The following is a 22,121-nucleotide window of genomic DNA, read 5'->3' as shown; positions in this document are numbered from 1 at the left end:
TTGAGTCAGAAAAAATGCAAACGTACAGACACACATGTACATTAAAGTAGAAGTTATGAACACAACTCGGGTCACCTTCTTCGAGCGGTCAGTGCACTGGCGGGGGGAGGGCGGGGGAGGGGTTAAACCGGTTTTACGGAGTTCCAAACCTCACAGTTAGCTTATAATTATTATCTCTTAAATGGAACATTACACAATGGACACGGCTGAAAACAACAAAAACACGTTAAATGAATAAATCTTGAGTCACAGCCTTCGAACGGTCCATGTTATAACACATGGGGGAAGGGGGGTTTAACCGTTTATAAGGTGCTCAAAACTTCGTACGTGACCCATAATTATTCCTTTAACATTAAATCAACAATGGCATGTGTACTATGCACTATATTTCTCACGTTGGTACAATAACATTAGATATATTGAAATACGACGAGATTTGAATACATTAGCGTAAAATAATACGCAAACGTATTCCTAGACCCACGACAGATTCCCGATATCACGCACAGCACTAGACACTTTAACAAATTGTGTTAACCTTACCTTCCGGGCGTAGTTTTATTCATGGCCATGTAGAAGGACTTTTTTAATATTTGTTTCTTTTATTCGCTAGATGTCGCACCGGCGGCACTTCCGAAAGAGTTATGGAGAGTATTAGTGGGCGGAGCATCGACAAGAGCGTTGACCAATCAAGTAGCGAGCTTCTTGCGTATCCGAGTTCTTCGGAAGCGTATCTGTCAAGTGACCGTGACGTCACGACTCAGAGCGATACCTCCCCGTACCCCACCAGAGCGTATAGGTAACGCACCACTTATATATTTTCGTCGTTCGCCTATTTAAGTTTTATGTCACATTATGTATGGTCTCTTTGCACAGCTTGTTTTAAAGTCACGATCACAAATATCATATTGTGTTAAACATTTGCATCTCACTAGATTGTAGTCTTAGGTATTTAATATAGAATGTACGCGAGTTTTCAATAATAGCACATTAAATAAGGTTCATTCGGTCGGGAAAAAACATTATGCTTATGAGACACACAAGACATGTCTTTGTCAGAGTAACCAAAAAGACAAACGTTATAAATGAACGTTACGCAGAATGTGTTTTCATTGAAAGAACATATTTATTTGATGCACCAGTCTCATTTGCATGACATGAGGTAACTAACCTTGATTAACGATTCGTATGCCAATCAAGAGCTCTGTTCTTTATAGTTGGCGGACGTTTTTGTTCTATAAAGTTTTCGTCGTTTATATCAACAGTGAATGTTGGAATCTATCCTTCAATGACCATTAAAGCCTCGCACTTAGATAACTTGTCTTAAAAAAATCCATAAAATAATTTCAAAAATCCCAGATCGAGGCTCATTTTGTTTCTTTTCTTACGTATAGTCGTCCGAAGGCCAAAGAGCGACATCGGAAGCAGCGAGAATCCTGCGAGGCTTACAACCGACCCAGTGACACAGACCGCCTAGTGGCTGAGAGTGTACAACGCCTGGAGGCCATGGTTCGCCAGGACCGGCATCAGGGCCGATACCGGGAATTCCGCCGCGATGATGGCGGACCTAGACCGAAGACTTCAGATACACTAGGCGAGGTGCGAGAGGTGTACTCCAAGCGGCAGGACATGCAGGGCCTAAGGAGCCAGAGTGCCGATTCAGAAAAAGAGAAGCAGATGAAACGTGATGCTTTCCGAAAACACTTTCGTGCCGAGAGGGGCAGTAGTGAGACAATCAGCAGAGTGCACAATCAAAACATAACGGTGCCTTCCTTAAAATTAAGCTCAAACAATATTTCTGACATTAGCAAAAGTCGTTTTGATGACAGAACGGAATCGCAGGATATCGTGAATTCCCGCGATTCTTCGTTGTCACGGGATTACGAACGTCATTGTCGCGGATCGCGTGGTTCAACCCCGTCTCTCCTATCAGCAGATATCAGGTACGCGAGGAAGTCCCCGAATGCTCAAAGGGGAATGGAAAAAACGGAGAATAATAACGGTAGCCGCACATGCACCTATTCGTTGTCGAACAAAAGACATACACTTACCGGTGACTATAATGACAAAAGAATGTCGCCAACTAAAACTGTACAGAAATCGCCACAGCCTAATAAAACGAGAAGCTTAGACAAGCAGTGTTTAAGCCCATATTTTGATAGGAAGCACACCGCAAACAGCCTCTCACCGGATATGGCCCTCGGTTGGAGTCCGCGTCCAAACAGGTAAGATGTGGACGCATGATCAGCGATTTATTTCCTTTATAAGGTCGCCGTATAAAGGCACTTTCCCGATCGAGCAAAAATAACCAAATCCCAACTCGAAAGATGTGTAATTTTCATTCCAAAACCCATTAAATGCCAGAGGAAAAAAAGCATTGAAACATGTAATATATAGACCAACACACAAATGTTCTCAATTTGCGCGGTTCTGGTACTTTTCCAGATTGGGCAAACAAATAAAATCGCTGCACATACTTGCTCCAGACTTCTTATGACGCTGCGATCGATGTTTATTTTCACCAAAATCAATTATTTTCTAGTATTAAATTAATGCGGCTAAAACATAAACGCTTTGTATAATCCTACTACTTTTGTTTGTGTTACCATGCAAACAAATGCACATTTTCTTAAACTCGTACAACAAAGCGATGGCATGATGTTTTCTTTTTCAATTACGTGCATTTTACATGCTCATTCATTCAATGCAACCTCTCTAAGTACAAGTGTTAGTTTGAATACGCAATCTAATTTTTGAACTTCATAAAACACAAACAGCGTTACCATGTCATCTTTACTCATTATTTCAAAGAATATGTATCATTACAGTAAAGTTCATATTGTACTTCACACAGACATACACTTGCAATGAGCACATAGACATATACATAAAACACATTTTAATAGCATTTCGTGAGAATGTCAATGACGGCATTTAGTTTACTTACGGAGAAAGCTCTTCGGATATTCGGTGAACTTAATAGTTGGATTCTGCGTATATATGAAACAATATAAATGTTAAATTAATTATTATTACTACTATACTATTTAAGAATTCCTCTACAAAGATACTAATATCATATACACATTATATAGTCAGTGTTTTTTTAATAATTAAGACACGCAGTAGTAGACAGACCGGGATCGGTGTCGCCACGTGGTGGGTCCGACCAGGAGACGCGCAACGCACGAGAAATCGCGGATTACGTGGACAGGCACAACCGCCGCATGACGCTTGCATACTGCGTCAACATCGACACGCTGCAAGTCGCGGACCAAATATCTAAAGGCGAGTCTCCGCGACTTTAACGTTGAACCCATATAGAAAGGCAAACAAAACATAAATAAGCCGTGCTCTGCTAAAAAGGGGTTTAATGCATGTGAGTAAAGTGTCGTCCAAGATTAGCCTGTGTAGTCCACACAGCCTAATCAGGGACGACATTCGCCGCTTAATTAGATTCTCTTTCTTTAAACGAAAAACAAATCATAAAAGCGGAAAGTGCCGTCCTTGATTAGCCTGTGCGGACTGCACCGGTTAACCTGGGACGACACTTTACGCTCATGCATGAAACCCCCTTTCTTACAGAGCACGGCTCAAATAAAATAAACATATGGGATTTAAATGTTAAGGATTGGTAAATTTATTACTTTGTTGTTGCTGTTGTTTTATCTTGTGAACCTCTCAAATACAATGTATCTGTACTCTTGTACTGAAATCGTTCGTCTTAGCTTCTGCTTGATTTGCCTATGGACGTGGGTCTTTCAAGAATGCTTTACCACTTGTTTCTTAATTGTACGATTGTATGAACTAGAATAATTTAGTTCTGTTGACAAGAACTACAAAGAAATGTTTTTGCCAGCTTATACAATTAAACAAATTGGTACTCCCAATGAAATAACTAATGAATTGAGAAAATTGAACGTGCTTTTCTTGACTATAGCTTATCGCATACATATTATACTAGCTGATATCTTACCTTACTGTTCTATCACTTTTTTCAGACCCGTTAAACGGTGCAACTCCCCGAGAGATTATCATCCACAGGGACAGGGACGACAAATCTGTGCGAAGTGAGTGTGCTCGTTCTTAATTCAATACTTTCTCAATATATAAATAATGAAATTTATGAAATACCTATGAGCCTCGTTCTGTGAAACCCGGGCTTAAAGCATGTGCGTATAGTGTCGTGCCAGATAAGCCTGTGTAGTCCGCTCAAGCTAATCAGGGACGACAATTACCGCTTTAATGGTATTTTCCGTTTGACGAAAGTCTCTTGTAAATAAAAATTTAGTCTAGGCAATCGGACTGCATAGGCTAATCAGGCACGACACTTTACGCACAGACTTTTAGCCTTTAGCAACATCTTCCACGAACGTGGTCCAGTTGTGTTTTATTGTTGGTTTAACTGCCTCTTCACTATTACGGGATGGAAGAAATGGATATACTAGTATATTAATATGTTGAAAATTTACGAATACTTAGCTATAAGATAACGTTAATGGTCCGGATTGCCACCGTTGTAATTTGATACACATTCGACAATTGAAGTGAAATCGTCATTGCACGATAGTATCTGAAAACGTAACATCCAGTGCATGTGCGTTAAGTGTCGTCCATGGTTGGCCTCTGCAGTCCACAAAAGATAATGAGTGAGGACACTTACAGCTTTCATATATTTTTTCATGAGAACTCTTGTTGTCTACCCTCTAGCCCAAGGGCTGGGTATGCGTGTGGTCGGGGGCAGGAACAGCTCCAACGGAGCCCTGGGTGCATACGTTACCATGGTTACCAAAGGTGGACCGGCAGCGACACAAGGCATCTCCGAAGGTAATGGCTACTGTGCTACCTGGATCATCAATCTCGTATGGATCTCAATATGTCGTAAAGTTATATGAGACGCGTTCTGACAAAATTGGGCTTAATGCATGTGCGTAGTGTCGTCCCAGATTAGCACAGGCTAATCAGGGACGACACTTTCCGCTTTTATGGTATTTTTCGTTTAAAGTTAGTCTCTCCTCACCGAAAATCTAGTTTAGGCGGAAAGTGTCGACCCTGATTAGTCTGTGCGGACTCAAATTTAACATCTCATCAAATTTAATGTCTCATATTTCAAATATCCCTATACAGTCGCTATGGTATTCATGACAAAAAAACACGATACGAAAGGATGTGTAAATGGGTGCGTCAAAATATAATTGTATGCCTGCCTTAAAATGAAGAAATGTCACTTTCTTCTCAGTGATTTCGTAATGTAATTCATTATGCTTTGATTTACCAGTCATGTCGTTTAAGGTTACTAGAGTTTCAGTATTTATTATTTTCCTTTTTCTAAGCTAAGCTACTTACAACTGTTTGTGGGTTCGTGTACATTTGTTCATACATGTCATTAAGGACTAGATAATATTAATGTGTACCTTTGTGGATAAATGTCATTAAAGACTCGATGACATTAATAAATTATTATTGTTTGCTTTGTGTCTAGCCCTATTATCTATCATTGCCCTATGTATAGGCGACCAGATCGTGCAATGGAACGGTCAGTCACTGGTCGACGTCACTTTTGAGGAATCTCAAAGCATCATTAACAGCTCCGGGAACATCGTCCAGCTAACTGTCCTACATAACGCTGACGGGTAAGTCTCAGTCTGTATATGAGTCGTGTTCTGAGGAAACTTGGCTTTATGCATGTGCGTAAAGTGTCGTCCCAGATTAGCCTGTGCAGTTCGCACAGGCCAATCAGGGACAACACTTTCCGCTTGTATGACGTTTTTCGTTTCAATTAAGTCTCTTCTTAGCAAAAATCCAATTTAGGCGGAAAGTGCCGTCCCTGATTAGCCTGTGCGGACTGCACAGGCTAATCTGGGACGACACTTTACGCACATGCATTATGTCCAGTTTTCTCAGAACACGACTCATATATACTGTATGCAAAAGAGTCTTATTTCTTTACACATCATCTTTCATTGTGTTACTTGTGCACTTTATTTTTTCCTTACGACATATGAACTTTTGACCATATAACATAGAGCCTTACAAAATCGCTTTTTTGTCACTCACATATATTGTTAATACAAAAAAGGGATAGACCATTATACATATTTGCTAGAACGGTTTGTCCTACCCTTTTATCAAAATAGAGGTCTTTCTTTGAATATTTTGTATTTTTTTCATTGCACATGTATTTATTTTGAAAATAAAATATGTTAGAAGTTTTTTTTTAATCCGTACATATCACTGACAAATAACATGTAGAGGGTTCGCAAGTCTCAATCCGTACATATCACAGACCATTTTGTACACAACCGTCTTACTGACGATAACGTAGTGACGTCACCAGCTATGTATAGAATGTATCACGGACAGATAACATGTAATGGGTTCCCATCCCAATCCGAAAATATCACAGACGGATTACGTGTAGTGGTTTCCCAACCTAATCCAAATATACATGTGTATATCGGATTTATTGCATGAAATGGGTTACCAACCTAATCAAAACATAAACGTGACGACACAGCGGCAACGCTAGCTTTTAACATTGGAACTTTCGGCCAACTACTTCTTAAGTTTGGAACCTATTAAACACTTACATTTTAACAACAAGAAGGAGGATAGAGGATTCGAGGATGGAAAGGTACATAATACTTGCGGAAGCTTAATAATTTCAACATTAATTTTAACGGTACGTTAATATTAATTAATTAATTGATTTATTAACCTATTGCTCAAACAGTTATTATAAGGTTATTGCCCTAACCCCAAACTTGAAGTACGAACTGAAATAATGTATCGTTTCTTACTAGTTTTATCTATTTCGTCTGTTGTTTGTACACCGAGACAGTTTGTCCCTCTCCTAGAGTTAAATATTCCGAAGATATATATTGCGGTCCGCATAGGTACGGATTCGCGTTACAATTTGTGTAAGAAGTGGGATGCTCATATATTTTTAGCATCTAGGACAGCGAATATTTACTCCCGTGGAGACGTTACGAAGAAAGGACAAAACATGGTTTTCTCGGATATAAACATTTTGGAAAGCAGCGATACTTTCAGATTTGCAGTACACGCATCGTTTACCGAATCGAATTTTGCTTCGGATACAAATATTCGGATCCGCAACGATCGGCGATGCGGAACGTCATTCGGATCGGATCCTCACATTTCGGCGATTCGGAACCGCATTTCGGATCGGATCCGCACGTTTCGGAAAAGCCCCCTTCTCTGATCCGTACAACTCAACGATTTGGATCCGCGAAGGCAAGCGCCGCATGTTAAACCAGACCCTTTTACAGTCTAGGAATATTGGGATCAATATATTTCTTAGTTTGAAGACTGTGCAGAGTTTGCCCGATGGTCTGAAATGGAGAAATTACTATATCTTGCGACATCTTTGAAACAACAGGCGATAGTCCACTATAGTTCTTTACCTTCTCATGAAAAAGATCGTTGAAAGTATTAACGGCCAAGTTAGAACAAAGATTCGGAAGTAAGACACTAAGCACTCAATGGCTATCATAGATCCATAACAAGACGCGGGGCAAGACTGAGACTGTCGCCGCATTTGATGATGAAATAAGCAATTATGCAAGCCTATGTGTCATTAGGACCGGAAGCACAGGAGATGCTACCGTTGGAACACTTCTTGAAGAGCTTTTCGCCTGAGATGAGGTGCAGACTTATGGATAAGGGCTGCAGGACAATCAGGGAGGCTGTGGAAGCAGTAGAACGCTACGAGGGCATACTAGAAAGGTCCACCACGAGTGCGGAAGGAAGTCTTATAAGAGAAGTGTTTGAAAACGGGTTGAAAAGTGTCATGCGATGCTGTAGAATCGCAAGACGTAAGATCTCTGGAAGATATACAGTGTTCAATCAAGAAGAAAGAGCAGCGTTTAATTGCGCTAGAGGCAAGTTCTCCAAAGAGTAGTATAAGTAGCAGGTCATGCTACACGTGCGTGGCAGGAGGTCATTTCTATAGAAGTTGTTTAAAGAAAAATTATCCACGAGGAAAGCTTCACAAAAAGTCGGAAAACTTCAAACCGTCACCTCAGTAATTCTACAGATGACGGATACAAATACAGAGATACCTAAATGTATCACGTCGATAGACTTTATACGTATCATGGTATGGCGTACCACTTGGGTCAAAAGTCAACAAGACCTACAAGGTAAAAAGAGAAATGAACTTCGACGTACACCATGTTTTTGTACTTCGACGTACACAATTTTACTTCGAGGTACAGTTTTAACAGACCCTTGAGTGTTAGCCAATCAGAAGACGTCTTACATCTATTGCTTTGATCCGCATATTAATAATATTTATTACTTAAAACGATTTTAGAATAAATACCGTCAAGTAGATACTTATTTTAATTTATTTTTTTCAATTTTGATATTTTTATTCATTTTGTCCTCAATTAAAAAAGAGATTTTAAACATTCATTATGAATAAATCTGAAGGAAAAGCGGCTAAAGAGACGAGTGTTTTGATTGGCTGTTCAGAAAATGTGTACGTCGAAGTACAAACATGTACGTCGAAGTACAAATTGTACTTTGAGGTACAAATATATACTTCGAAGTGTATTTCATATTTGTACGTCGAAGTACAATTTTTGTACTTCAATGTACAATATGTACTTCGAAAGACAAATGTATGTTTACCTAGAAGGCTACATAGACTTTCGACCCAAACTGTACGCCATAATCATGGAACACAATTTCCGGACTGGGTACGCAAAACTGTTCTGATTTGAACAAAATTATTGAGACCTGTTCGGATGCAAGTGTTAAAATAACATAATAAAAACTGTTGATGTATTTTGAGCAAACTAATATTCCATGTAAATACACTGTACTAAATCTATTAAAGACATAAGATGTAATTGTGAAACTTATGTACAAATGTAATATATCATAAGAATAAACACTTGAAGTCACAAGAATTCGTCTTAAGAAGAGTTATTTGGACTTTGTGAACACGATTTGACCTTGGGGATGGCCTGTCTCGGTGGATGTATTATAACATAGCCTTTGAATGTATTTTATTGTGCAACATATTCATATATTTCAGTGACAACTGTTGGCTTTGTGAGGCAATGTTTCAATCGAGGAGCGCCTTAATTAAACATCTGTCGTCCGCGGAACATCGGAGGCTGACGGTAATTTGTCCGTGGTGCAGCGAAAGGACCAGATCATTCACACAAATCAGTGATTTGGAGGTCCATGTTAAGAAAACCCATCCGGAGAATGTTCTCCCTGATGACCGATTCAGTCGTTCAAATGGCTTCTATTTCGCCATGTATCCTCTGGATTATGCTAGAATCGTAGACTCTGTGGCGCCATATAACTCAAATGCAGCACACGATGTCCGAAAAGCGGTAAGGAACTGGGCAAACGGATTTCCAGACAGTAGTGATAGAATGGACAAATGGTACGAGGGCTGGAAAGCAGGAGTGGCAATAGCTATGGGACATTCTAAAGAGCGAACGAGTTTGAATAGCGAGACTTGCGATGTGGGTATACGAAATGAAGGAGTTGAAAGAAGTTTTAAGAAAAGAATGCTGACGGCAGAGGAACACGAGAGGAACTTACTAAAGAGAAGAAAGAGAGAGGAGGACATTGAGCCGAGAGGGAGAGATAAAGAGAATGAAGAAAGAGAAAGAGATGTTCAAATGATGGAACATTACATTGAGAGGGACGTAAGCACTAGACGGATGGAAGATGTTAGAGATGGAAAAGCAATGCAGAGAATGATACTTCGCCCTAGTGTTGAAGGGATGATAGATTCGCTGGCTTCATTCGAGGACAATAAAATATTAGGGGAGGAGGAAACGCCACATGTGGCACCCCAACAAACGTCCGAGAGAAGCATCGGTGCGACGTCGTCAACTTCAGAGAATTATGATTCGCCAGGTTTGCGAAACAGGGCATTCAAGATCCTCAAAAGGGGATCGATGCCCATGTGTCCCCCGCCAGAAGGGATTGGTCGCGGGTGAGTGAGATAAATTTTTTGCATGGGGACCAAGAGCTTTGTTGGCCACCATTGGGTTGGAAAACATTCACTCCCGACAAAAAGCTGCTGGCCCGGGAGTATGCGGCCATGTTCTTAGAAAACCGGAGAAAAAAACGGACCCTGACCTCCACAAGAAGACAACTTTTGGATAAGTACATGTTTTTGAAGTTAGATGGGGAGGGTAGACCTCAAGACGAGGAGGGCGAGCATGAAAAAATAGAAGGAAAGATAAGACAGTACAATCTGTCCTATATACAATCTGTTGCCAAGGGGGAGATAAAGCTGACCACAACTTCATTAGCAATTGTGAAAGCCATTGAGAGCACTGAACGGTTGACAGACACTGATGAGTTAACAATGCAATTAGAACAGTCCGGAATATTTATATTTATCTCAGAAAGATGCAGTGTTCAAAGTAATGTGTATTGTCAAATTGTTTAATTGTTTAATCCATGTTCTTGTTCATGTGGTGTTGTTTAAAGATTTCGTACAATTTTTTTAGCATACTATGCCAATACATGTTTATGGTTGTTATTATAACATACCTAAAGTTTACTGATTGTTGTTGTTAATAGTTACAACAATTTGTTTTGAGTTTATAGTATAATCCAGGAGGATTATCTAATTAAGGAATGGTGAAGTGTAATATTAAGGTGATATTACTGATAAAGCATAGGGACACTAGCATTTAAACTTAGTATATGAAGAAAGATGCTTTTGAGACATTTCATGATACAGGAACACAATTTGACAGGTCGGACAATTATGCAAAATCAACCTGTATAACATTCCAGCAACACTGGAGCCTCTAATGTTGTTTTTAATGCAACTCAGAAAGACAATAAGGATCGAAAACTTACTCTTTTCCTGTTTAAAAGTTTTTATTTATACGTAATATATGAAACAATCAATTTACAAAGATATGTAAATACATATACTTATTTAACCATATGTCTAATATTTTAACTATGTAATGACTATCACAATTAATACACAACCTTAATTTCTATATAATTCCTTCTTTCATTTTGGCACATTTTATTTTACTTAAATACTTTTTGTATACATATTATGTATAACACAAGTGATTCTTATTTAAAAAGGTTTCCAGACTAACAACTTCACTTTTACTATGATCACAGTATAACATTAAACCGTACTTTTTAAGGTTTGCTAGTTATATTTGTAATGGATATTATAAACAAAAGTCATAAATGTGACTTTAAACAAGGATTTCATTATTACAACACAATCAATTTTAATTTTACATTCCAATATGCAAATAACAAAAACAAACTTGAACAAGTAAACACAATGGCCAAGTTGCAATCGTTGGTTTCTAAGTAAAAAGCAGTTTTTAAAGCAATTCTCAATAACATATATAATGAGAGTTGCGAGGTTGACAAAAGTTATTTTTGTATAAATGAAACTAGGAATAACAAGTTAGTCTTATAACTGTCCAAAAACACTTCTTTATTTGATTCACTTGCTGTGTTTGCATAAACATTTAAAGCAAATCTTAAGTTAGCTTTAAATCCTTTAAAATTTGGGACAACTTCTTTCCTATTGTATTTTAAAATGTACTTTTTTACTGCAATTAAAAGAATAAAGTATTTGTAATTTAATGGTTCATTTGTATCGCCAAGAAATAACATTTTGCTGGGAATTACTATTTGTATATTTGCCTATCAGTGATATATTTTATTAGTTTTTGCACTGCGTTACACTCACAGAATAAATGGGTAATTGATTCTTCTGACCTTTTGAAAAAAGTATAGTATTACTATCTGACAAGCCCATTTTAAAAAGAACAGAGTTTGTGCCCAATATTCTGTGGATAATCCTAGTTTGTAGCTATTGCATGTATGTATTTTTCGTGTTTTTTAATACTTGTCCTTGGACTTTGTTCCATTAATTGGAATCATTTTCAAAGAATTCATTCAATTGTGTTTGACATGTTGGGGTTTCAGAGTTCCATTTTCACATATTGTATAATAACTTGATGCATGAATAAAGATATATTTGTTTTATATAAGTCGACAAAATGGTATATGAATGAACTTTATACTGTTCTAATTTGCCATTTTTTACTGAGGCAAAGTATGCAGAAAAAACTTTTTAATGCCTCCATAATTCAAAAATTGGTTTATTCATTTTGATTTGTAGCTCTTGTAGTTTGACAAAAACTGTCCACGGTCTTTAATAATATTTTTATTATGCTGAATGCCATTTTCATATCAAAATTTCCCAAAAATGTTTTTTTTGTTGACTAATAAACAGTGGTATATCTAAAAGTTTATTTATATTATCTATGTAAATACTTTTAACATAGTCAGAATATATTGTTAAAACATCAATTCGAAATGTGTTAGTTTATCTTTATTTAGTCGATATTGCATATAAAATGCCTGTATTACACAGTGTGTTAAAATCTATAATCTTTCTATCTAAGGATGTAAATTTGTTCTGTCCCTGAATAACTTTTCTTATCCAGGATAATTTTAAACTTTTCATAAATGCATTTATGTCCACCATTTTAAGTCCCCCTTCATCCAAATCTTTTGTTATTACTTTAGCTTTAATTTTGAAGGTGCCTGTCACACAAATTTGAATAATGTATCGTTTAGATCCTTACAAATAGTATCTCCGGTTTGGTCAAAGAGATGAAATGGTGATAAAATAATGGAAGTACCGAGGTCTTAACAACAGTTATTCTACCTAAGGGACTTAGATCTCTTCTGTTCCAATGTGCAATCATATTTTCAAATTTAACTCGTTTTCATTATAGTTTAGAACAATCATTTTAGGTAGATCAACGTCAAAAGTTAAACCTAGTAATTTAAATTGGGTACATCCGAAGACTAGTTTCCACCTTGTTGTTATGGATCTTGTGCTATATTTTATGGATCCTTTCCACACAACATTGTGTTTTTTTTAAATTCACCTTTAAGGTAAAAATCAATAATGCGTGACACTGATTACACCTGATCACTTTTGTTTTAACAACTATTGCAAACTTTAACGATTTGCCTGTTGCAAAATATATTTACGCTAATTGACAATTGTTTGTAATCAGCAAACTGTTAATGCATGTAATTCTTAAATGATAATGGGTGTTAATAAAACACAACACAATTCAAATTCTGCACCAGCTTTAATAGATCGAGATGTAGAACAATAATTATGTGTAAATGACCAATCTCTTGCACGACGGTTACATTACATTCACCTCTGTGTTGGGCTCAGGACGGACTATTGTTATGAAAGCGTCTCATTTATGTCATGATCATTCCAAGCGTTCATCATTGAGGTTACAGAATACTAAACAATCACTTGCACGACGGTTACATTGCATTCACTGCAGATAACATGTAGTGGGTTCTTAACCCAATCCGTTCATATCACGGATAGATAACATGTAGTGGAATCCCAACCCAATCCGAACATATCACGGACAGATAACATGTAGTGAGATCCCAACCCAATCCGAACATATCACTGACAGATAACATGTAGTGGGTTCTAAACCCAATCCGAACATATCACGGACAGATAACATGTAGTGGGTTCTTAAGGTAGTGCACCTCTAATGATTTCCCGCGATTTCTTCGAAGGTTGAAGAGCCTACTATTAGGTGCCGTAGCCTAGTTTTTAAGGCGATAGACTAGAAATCTTTTGGGATATTCCCGCGCAGGTTCGAATCCTGCCGACGACGTATACTTTTTTGCGACGCGTTTTATTTATTTTCAAACGTAATTTGATTTATTATGGCATATAAGCTATATTTATTTTTAAATATGTTGCAATTTTTATGCACATTTTTCAATTATTAAAATTAAAACAACGTTATGGCGAAATTGGGTGATTTACTGTTAAAAATACGAACCATGCATGTTGCATTTTTATTTTTATTTCAAAAAGTAAACGGTAAATCTGTCTAGTTCTTGGTATTTTTGCTGTATATAGTGTTTCTATAAAAACTAAGTTTAAAATATGACTTAAATGATACTATTTTGAATTTTATGACACTTTGTTTTTAACCGACCCAATTTTTATTTTGCTGAAATCACTTACATTTCATGGTGCTCTTCCATAAATAAAAATTTGTAAAAAATAAATGTCTGTAAAAGAATACTTATTTCATCTTGTTTAAACTTTTAACACCTTTACAGCATCTGTACACACCAACTGCATGCCCATATTTGGAAATTTGAATGAATTATGGAACTTTTATATACCCCAGGGGTGAAAATAAACTGGACAAAAGCCGAGCGTGGGGGTGGTTTTGAAAAAATCGGTATATTTTTTTAAAAAGCATGGAAAGCCTACCTACAAATTTGCATGTAGTTCAGTGAAATGATGCTGATTAAGAAAATAATTAATTAGATTATATTTGGATATGTGCCCATTAGAGGTGCACTACCTTAACCCAATCCGAACATATCACTGACAGATAACATGTAGTGGGTTCTTAACCCAATCCGTACATATCACGGACAGATAGCATGTAGTTGAATCCCAACCCAATCCGAACATATCAAGCACAGATAACATGTAGTGGGGTCCCAACCCAATCCGAACAATTCACGGACAGATAACATGTAGTGGTATCCCAGCCAAATCCGAACATATCAAGGACAGATAACATGTAGTGGGACCCCAACCCAATCCGTACATATCACGGACAGATAACATATAGTGGGATCCCAACCCAATCCGTACATATCACGGACAGATTACATGTAGTGGGACCCTAACCCAATCCGTACCTATCACAGACAGATAACATGTAGTGGGTTCTTAACCCAATCCGTACATATCACGGACAGATAACATGTAGTGAGATCCCAACCCAATCCGAACATATCACGGACAGATAACATGTACATGTAGTGGGTTCTTAACCCAATCCGAACATATCACTGACAGATAACATGTAGTGGGTTCTTAACCCAATCCGTACATATCACGGACAGATAACATGTAGTTGGATCCCAACTCAATCCGAACATATCAAGCACAGATAACATGTAGTGGGGTCCCAACCCAATCCGAACAATTCACGAACAGATAACATGTAGTGGTATCCCAACCAAATCCGAACATATCACGGACAGATAACATGTAGTGGGACCCCAACCCAATCCGTACATATCACGGACAGATAACATATAGTGGGACCCTAACCCAATCCGTACATATCACAGACAGATAACATGTAATGGGTTTCCAACCAGTACGGACACATACTGATATTTTCCTCGTTCTGGAAAAACTTGGCGTAATGCATGTGCGTAAAGTGTCGTCCATATTTAACTGTGCAGTGTGCACAGACTAATAAGGGACGACAGTTTTCGCTTAGATTGGATATTTGTTTAAGATTTGACTTTCTTGAAACAAAAAATTCAATAAAACATAGTGTCGTCCTTGATAAGACTGTTCGAGCTGCACATGCTAATCTGAGATGATGCATTACGCACACGTATTACGCCTTGTTTTCCCAGAGCGAGGTTCATACTTTATGTAGTATATTAACAAATCAGAAAATTATGTCATAATGGCTACAACTAAGGGCACACCTAGGGAAGAAAGTCCTTTAAAATCCTTGGCAGTGAATTTAAGCGGTATAAAACAAATGTATATGGTTAAGCGAATGGCTTTTAAGTGGGTTCCAGTTGAAAATTCATCATTTTTTAAATTGAATATCTGAATAAACAAAACAAACAACACATTCGCTCACATCTATTATATGTGTTACAAACTATACATTAACGACCTTAAATATATGTTTTGATAATAAGCAAATATGAGATAAATTATGTCATCTTTTTAATTATACCTTCGTATCCGTTTCAGGAACAACGGTGTAAACCGAACAAGACAGAGACATCCTGTTATTATAAAGTCAAGTAAGTAGGCATTAAACCAGTCAAACACGTCATAATAAAATCATTAAACCAGGTATATATGTATTATAAAAGTATAATGGGACGAAGTAATTGAGCATTTAATAAATGTTTCGACATATATATTGCTAGGAATATGTATGCATATTTCAGGTTCAAAGCTACTTGATTGTCCTGGTTGTTGTTATTTAACTGTTGTTCAAACAGCAAAATAATTTAAAGAAAATCGTTTGGTAATATGTCCAACGGAACAACATTCACGCGAAGTTTACCACATTAAAATCAACAATTGATTATATAATAATAATGCGTCTGGATAGTGACCGTTGTTCACAATATGACTAATAGATTTGTGTTGAGCCTTGATGGCAAGGAATCGCTTGGCTAACAATTACTGAAAATTGATTATTAACATCATGCACAACAACATTATGGTAGCTGTAGTTGGTTAATGCAACATTCTATTTGGCTCTATCTTTGTATGTTATACGTTGTGTTATGTGGAAAAACTTAAAAAGAATGTTTGTTATTACGATTCGGCCGGGCAGTGAACAAAACAACACCTAAATGACAAAAGAAAAACAACAACACATTTCCGGATTTTTTGTCAATTCATATTGTGCGTCATATTTGGAGTTGTTAGGCCCAAAAAAATCGACGAAGAAAAACCAAGTAATGCGCATTTTTCGAGACATTATGAAAAAATTAAGATTTTTTGTATGGCGTTTAAATATCGTATTATATGACGTAACTTTACGTTGAGAAAGAAAATGCGATCTGATACGAACAATCACGTATAAGGTGAAACATAAATGCAATTAATGGCGTTTGTAATAGGTTGTAGCTTGTTAAAATGATTACGGTGTCTGAGAGTAATTCAATATTGTTGCTTAGAAACGACAGAACGCAACATGTAACGGATGGTGAACATGAACAAGAAAACAATATTAAAATACGAAGAATTATATCAAAATAATTGTGAAACTTTTGACGCACGTTCTGCGATAATACATTTATTTAACTTAATGAGCATAATTAATTTATAAGACTATTTAGTGTGTAAGCATTTTTTTTAAATAATTCATTCTGCAAAAAAGTAATTAACCCTTATCGGTATTTCGTCCCGGTCATATAAAGTCAAGGCTTGTTCAAAGACTATGTAGTCAGTCAAAAAATATCTTATTACTCAGGGCTTTACAATCAAAACCATACTGTACATACCCGTTACTTTTCTTAACCATTGTAGGTTTCTACTACTACGCAGTACATGTACTTTTTATGGAAGCAAGCTACAAAAAACAGAGTTTCTCGAATTACGTGCATTTCTCATGTATTCCATTTTTAAGTACTGGAATATTATTCATAAATGACAAGTGATTAAAAGCGTTGGTAAAAGCTGGAAATGGGCCTGTCATTAATGCAATCACATCGACCAAATTCACGCCAAATGAATCCTGATAATGAGCGATATGGAGTTTTTATTACAAGGCATGCATGTGCCTCAAATAGCTACTGAATTAAGATTAATTAAAGGTTTAAGGCTGTCGGTATTAATAACTATCATCAAGCAGTATATACATTTTCGTTAAGAATATGTGGTTTTCATGTAAATTAATTACTCTTGTAGTTAAGAAATATGTTATTAAATGTTCTATACAGCCTGTCTTTTTGTATAACCGTTTGATTTGTGTTTGCATTATTTATTAATGCATATTCTATAAGGTATATTCCACCTTTATAGATGAACATAATTTAATCAAATAACAAAAAATCCAAAGCGATTGCTTACCATTAATAAAACCATACAATTTTGTATTCCGAAATCATCATTATTCAATAGGGTCAAGATGAATGCAGCCATAAGTATGTTGAAAAATATTCTGAAAATATATCTTACATCTGCGTTTGCCAAGTGACTTTCTTTTGATGTGCACGTTATTGTGAAGCTTATGGCCGATCTTTGGAATTAAATTACCCACGATACGATATACATTTTTTTCGTTGTTTACTATATCAATAACTGACTGGCTTTTTGTTTATAAAGTTTGCTTGAAATAAATGTTAAATGTCGACCATACATCGTTTTCATATACTACAAATAGAAAAGACGACTAAGATTTCTGTTAATTATTGACAAATGTGTAGTTTTACACTGCCAGTTAAGATAATACGATTGCACCATGTTTGTGTTTGCTATTCGATTGGTAATCTGATTAAGCCTCTCGCATGTATACATTAAATTCTTTATTTTTTTGCTGCATATTGAAATAACAAATGTGTATATAATTTAAACAGAACTTGCGTAATAATGAGCAAAATCCTTGATTAACCCATTTATGCCTAGCGTCTAGAAAAAAGGTCTTAGCAAACAGCGTAGACCCAGATGAGACGCCGCATGATGCGGTGTCTCATCAGGGTCTGCGCTGTTTGCTCAAAGGAATTTCTGTAAGAAATATTCTTAATATAGATATAAATATACTAGACATCACTAATTTTGGTCCAATTTAGAAGGATGGGAGAGTCCACTAGGCTTAAATGGGTTAAAAACAATCAAAACGGACGTGAAATCGATAATGGCAACGTCGATAAGAAGGCGTAAAAAGCATTTTTGTTTTAATTTCCTGTTAATTTAACAGGTTTTTCTTTTCGATTTCATATAATGACGGCTTCTGTTAAGTGCCGTTAAGTATCCAATAGCGACTGGCACATAATGTGTTTGAGCACGTGACATCTCTGAATGCTCACGTGTTTGTTACAGTCGTATGGTTTTAATAATCATGGGGAAAAGACGTTTCTAAAACATTTATTCTGCGGTCAGCGTTGACATTATAGGCTTCTGATATAGATATTAAGAGGAACAATATCAATTTACGTTTGGTAGATAATAAAGCAATTTAATAAAAGTTACATTTTATACGTGGATCAACCATTCACGTTATTGTCATTATTGCCTCCGGCTGAGTTGAATTGAAGCAATATATTATAAAAACTTAATTCTAAACTGTCATCGTCGTAAAATAAATTTTGCAAAAACTATACTTTTTATGTGATGTGATACATGTCGTTTGATATGTATTATTTCATTACTGCAGAGTTATTAACTATTTATTGACACGAATAATAACCGAACCAAGTTGCGTCTCTTGCGCTGTCAAGTCCCATCATTTATTACTTCTATATCGTCTATTTCAGCGTGTAATTATCTTCGCTATGAATTACACATCAATCTTCGACAAATAATGAGAAAGGATATATGAGCCAGACTCAAACCATAGGATCACATTTTTACGCACAGACGTTAAACTCTTTAATGGCAGGCTACACGATATTATTGAAGAAATTAGTTTGTCTTAAGAATTCATACAAGTCTTATGGTCTAAAACAATCGATTTGGTCCCTAATTATTTTGCTTAAAGTTGCTACCTTGTTCAACTTGGAGTGCGTCTGTCCGGTATGAAGAACACCTTTATGACGTTTCTCATGTTTTGCGTCAATAAAGTTATATGAGCTATACCTCTTACTGTATTTTGCAGCCACGTTAACGGCAGGTGAACCACCTCCCCTAGATAATCTGGAGTTCGGAAGGTCCAAAAGACGCCTGTTACCAAAGACGCCGGTATAATACTAATTTAAACCTATTTATTTTAGCTCGATTGCATCGAAAGCCTTTGGCTTATTGAAACGTTATATAGTCCGTTTCTTGGGTAAAACGATTTTTTGTGCATATGTATCTTTTTGGGGAGAAATCTTAAGAACGCTTCATCATGGGAATTGAACCCGTGACCAACCGGTCGCTAGGCGGACACCATATTAACTACGCCATCATCGTCATGGATACATAAACAAAATCGATGAAGGGGCGAAAAAAGCTTTTCAGTTTAAACTTGTATCAATTTAAATACTGGTTGTGCAATCAACAGGACATGTTCATCACAGAACAGGTATCGTTTACGAATAAACTTTAATTGAGCCGCGCTCTGTGAAAAGAGAGTTTAATACATGTGCGTAAAGTGTCGTCCCAGAATAGCCTGCTGTCCGCACAGGCTTATCAGGGACGACACTTTCCGCTTTTATGATATTTTTGTTTCAAGAAAGGCTCTTTTTAGCAAGAATCAAGTTTAGACGGAAAGTGTCGTCCCTGATTAGACTGTGCGGACTGCACAGGTTAATCTGGGACAACACTTTCCGCACATTCATTAAAGCCCCTTTTCACAGAGAACGGTCCAATTATCATAAAAGAAATCATCAACAAGGAACAGAGTTATTCATATCGAAATATGCCACGTCTTAGATTGTTCATAACAGTATGATAATACACAGCTCTTCTGTATCGGTTACTCTTATTATTAGTTATCAAAACCATCAACGTCATGAAAGAAAAGTATGACGTACGCAAAGGATATTGTCAAGTATTGTTGCCTGCATGTTGAAGTAAAAATGGAATGTTAAATTCAATAAGTGGGAGGGTATGTTTTGTGTCAAGAATTTTTTTCTGCAGGTTGAAATAAAACGGGAAGTCAAAGAGATAAACGGTAAGGTCTGGCTGAAGCTTGACTATGACGTCACTTGTCAGTGCCTTCTCGTTGTGTTACTGCGGGCCGAGAGCGTCTACCCGGATGAAGACAAGGACGCAGACGGGCAAGGCGTGCTGGCGATGTTTCACCTCTTGCCGAACAGAACGTTAGTGGGCGTGTTGTTAAATATATTTGAGCCGCTCTCTGAGACACGGCCATAACTCCATGTGCGTAAAGTGTCTTCCCAGATGAGCATGTGCAGTCCGAACAGGCTAATAAGGAACGAAACTTTCTGCCTTTTAGTATAAAGGAATTTCATTTAAGTGAAAATGCAGTCAAGGCGAAAAGTTTCGTCGCTGATTTTTCTACTCTGGAACGACAATTCTCTCGCATGCAATAAGCCCCGTTTTCCCGGAGCGAGACTCATATATATTATAGCTTTACCTGTACAAGGACAGTTCAAAGTTGTGTTTGTTTCGTTCTGAAAATTTATTTTTTTTGTCCATAGAATAAGTAGCATTTGTTACTCACTCTCGATAGTTAAAGAAGCATACGTTTATACTCAGTTTGTGTATAAGTTTGACGCATTTGTTTCATTAAACTACATTTAAGTAACCTGTATGTGTTTATGACATGTTTTATCAACTTATAATGTGTACACGTAAAAACGCGTCGAAGAATAAATATGCGCTGACATTGCATCTTACACAATTTTTCTGTATTTGGTCTTTTTTCTTGTGGATAGTGAACCTTGAAAAATAAAGCAATTAAAAATCAAACATGTTATAAACTCGTTTTAAAACAATTGGGTTGTGTCATGCAAAAACAGGTCTTATGACACATGCGGACGTTGTAGCTTCAGAACAACCCCCGCTTTTGCGCAGTCTGCTCATGAGCTACGCTGTCCGCTGTTAAGACCCCAAAACATTGGTCGCTTCTTATTAGACTGCGCGAATGCCGTATCTGATATAAGACACATTTTCGCGACTCGGTTAAATTTCATGCTGGCTGTACTAAATTCCAGTTTGCACGAGGCCAAGGAAAGTGAAAGGCGGTACGGCACGAAAGAACCCCAATGGAACGAAACTTTTGTGTTCACCAACATTGAACAGGCAGAGGTTTGTGACATAAAACGTGTATGGTTATCTTTCGGAATGTTTTGAAGAATTATTGTGTTTTTTTAGAAACAAAGCATGCTTATTTTCTCATAAACCCCAGATATATTTTGTAATTATCATCTTTTAAATGCTATTGATGTACTTGTTGCTACTTTATTTTCAAACGTTAATATGTTTTGCATCTTTTCACACGTACAATGCTTATAGGATTACCATATATCTTCGTGATATTAATTGGCGTCGAGTTGAATTGTCGATTGAGTAAGTATTTAGGTACTACATGAATAATGTGACATTCGTTTATTTGCGTACATTTGTTCAAATCAATATAAAAACGGTTATACAAAAAACTATTGTCAAGTATACACTAAATTTATATCTGTGAGCCTTGCTGGGTTTAAATGCATGAACGTAAAGTGTCGTCCAAGATTGACCTGTGCAGTTTTTTATTCGAAGAGACTTATTAAAAAAATGCAATAACAGCGAAAAGTGTCGTCCTTTAATGTGAGACTATACTTTACGCGTATACTTAGTCTCCGTTTTCCCAGAACGAAACTCAGATAAAACTTGCTTT

The 22,121-nt window shown here is 36.8% G+C and overlaps 2 protein-coding genes across 3 annotated transcripts in view; both read left to right on the top strand.

Annotated features, from left to right (window-relative positions):
* The window catches only part of LOC127872243 (regulating synaptic membrane exocytosis protein 2-like), a 173,315-nt gene that overhangs the window by 137,504 nt on the left and 13,690 nt on the right, over positions 1-22,121 (top strand). The window contains exons 9-18 of the mRNA XM_052415573.1: positions 614-799; positions 1,395-2,225; positions 3,119-3,288; positions 4,002-4,070; positions 4,711-4,827; positions 5,513-5,633; positions 15,866-15,918; positions 19,449-19,531; positions 20,414-20,595; positions 21,454-21,547. Coding sequence (XP_052271533.1) covers positions 614-799; positions 1,395-2,225; positions 3,119-3,288; positions 4,002-4,070; positions 4,711-4,827; positions 5,513-5,633; positions 15,866-15,918; positions 19,449-19,531; positions 20,414-20,595; positions 21,454-21,547 — 1,906 coding nt within the window. The remainder of the gene's footprint in view (positions 1-613; positions 800-1,394; positions 2,226-3,118; positions 3,289-4,001; positions 4,071-4,710; positions 4,828-5,512; positions 5,634-15,865; positions 15,919-19,448; positions 19,532-20,413; positions 20,596-21,453; positions 21,548-22,121) is intronic.
* On the top strand, positions 6,494-10,564 carry LOC127874246 (uncharacterized). Of its 2 annotated transcripts, none has more exons than XM_052418470.1 (2): positions 6,494-6,634; positions 9,068-10,564. In XM_052418470.1, the coding sequence occupies exons 1-2, from the start codon at positions 6,627-6,629 to the stop codon at positions 9,990-9,992; spliced, it is 933 nt and encodes a 310-aa protein (XP_052274430.1). In that variant the 5' UTR covers positions 6,494-6,626; the 3' UTR covers positions 9,993-10,564. The 2 variants fall into 2 exon arrangements, with proteins under 2 accessions (XP_052274430.1, XP_052274431.1); XM_052418471.1 differs by having other exon boundaries at positions 6,494-6,682.

Source organism: Dreissena polymorpha, chromosome 3, assembly GCF_020536995.1.
Source record: "Dreissena polymorpha isolate Duluth1 chromosome 3, UMN_Dpol_1.0, whole genome shotgun sequence".
Classification (NCBI taxonomy): domain Eukaryota; kingdom Metazoa; phylum Mollusca; class Bivalvia; order Myida; family Dreissenidae; genus Dreissena; species Dreissena polymorpha.
The sequence above is the reverse complement of the archived record's forward strand: the minus strand, read 5'-3'. Positions and strand labels throughout refer to the sequence as shown.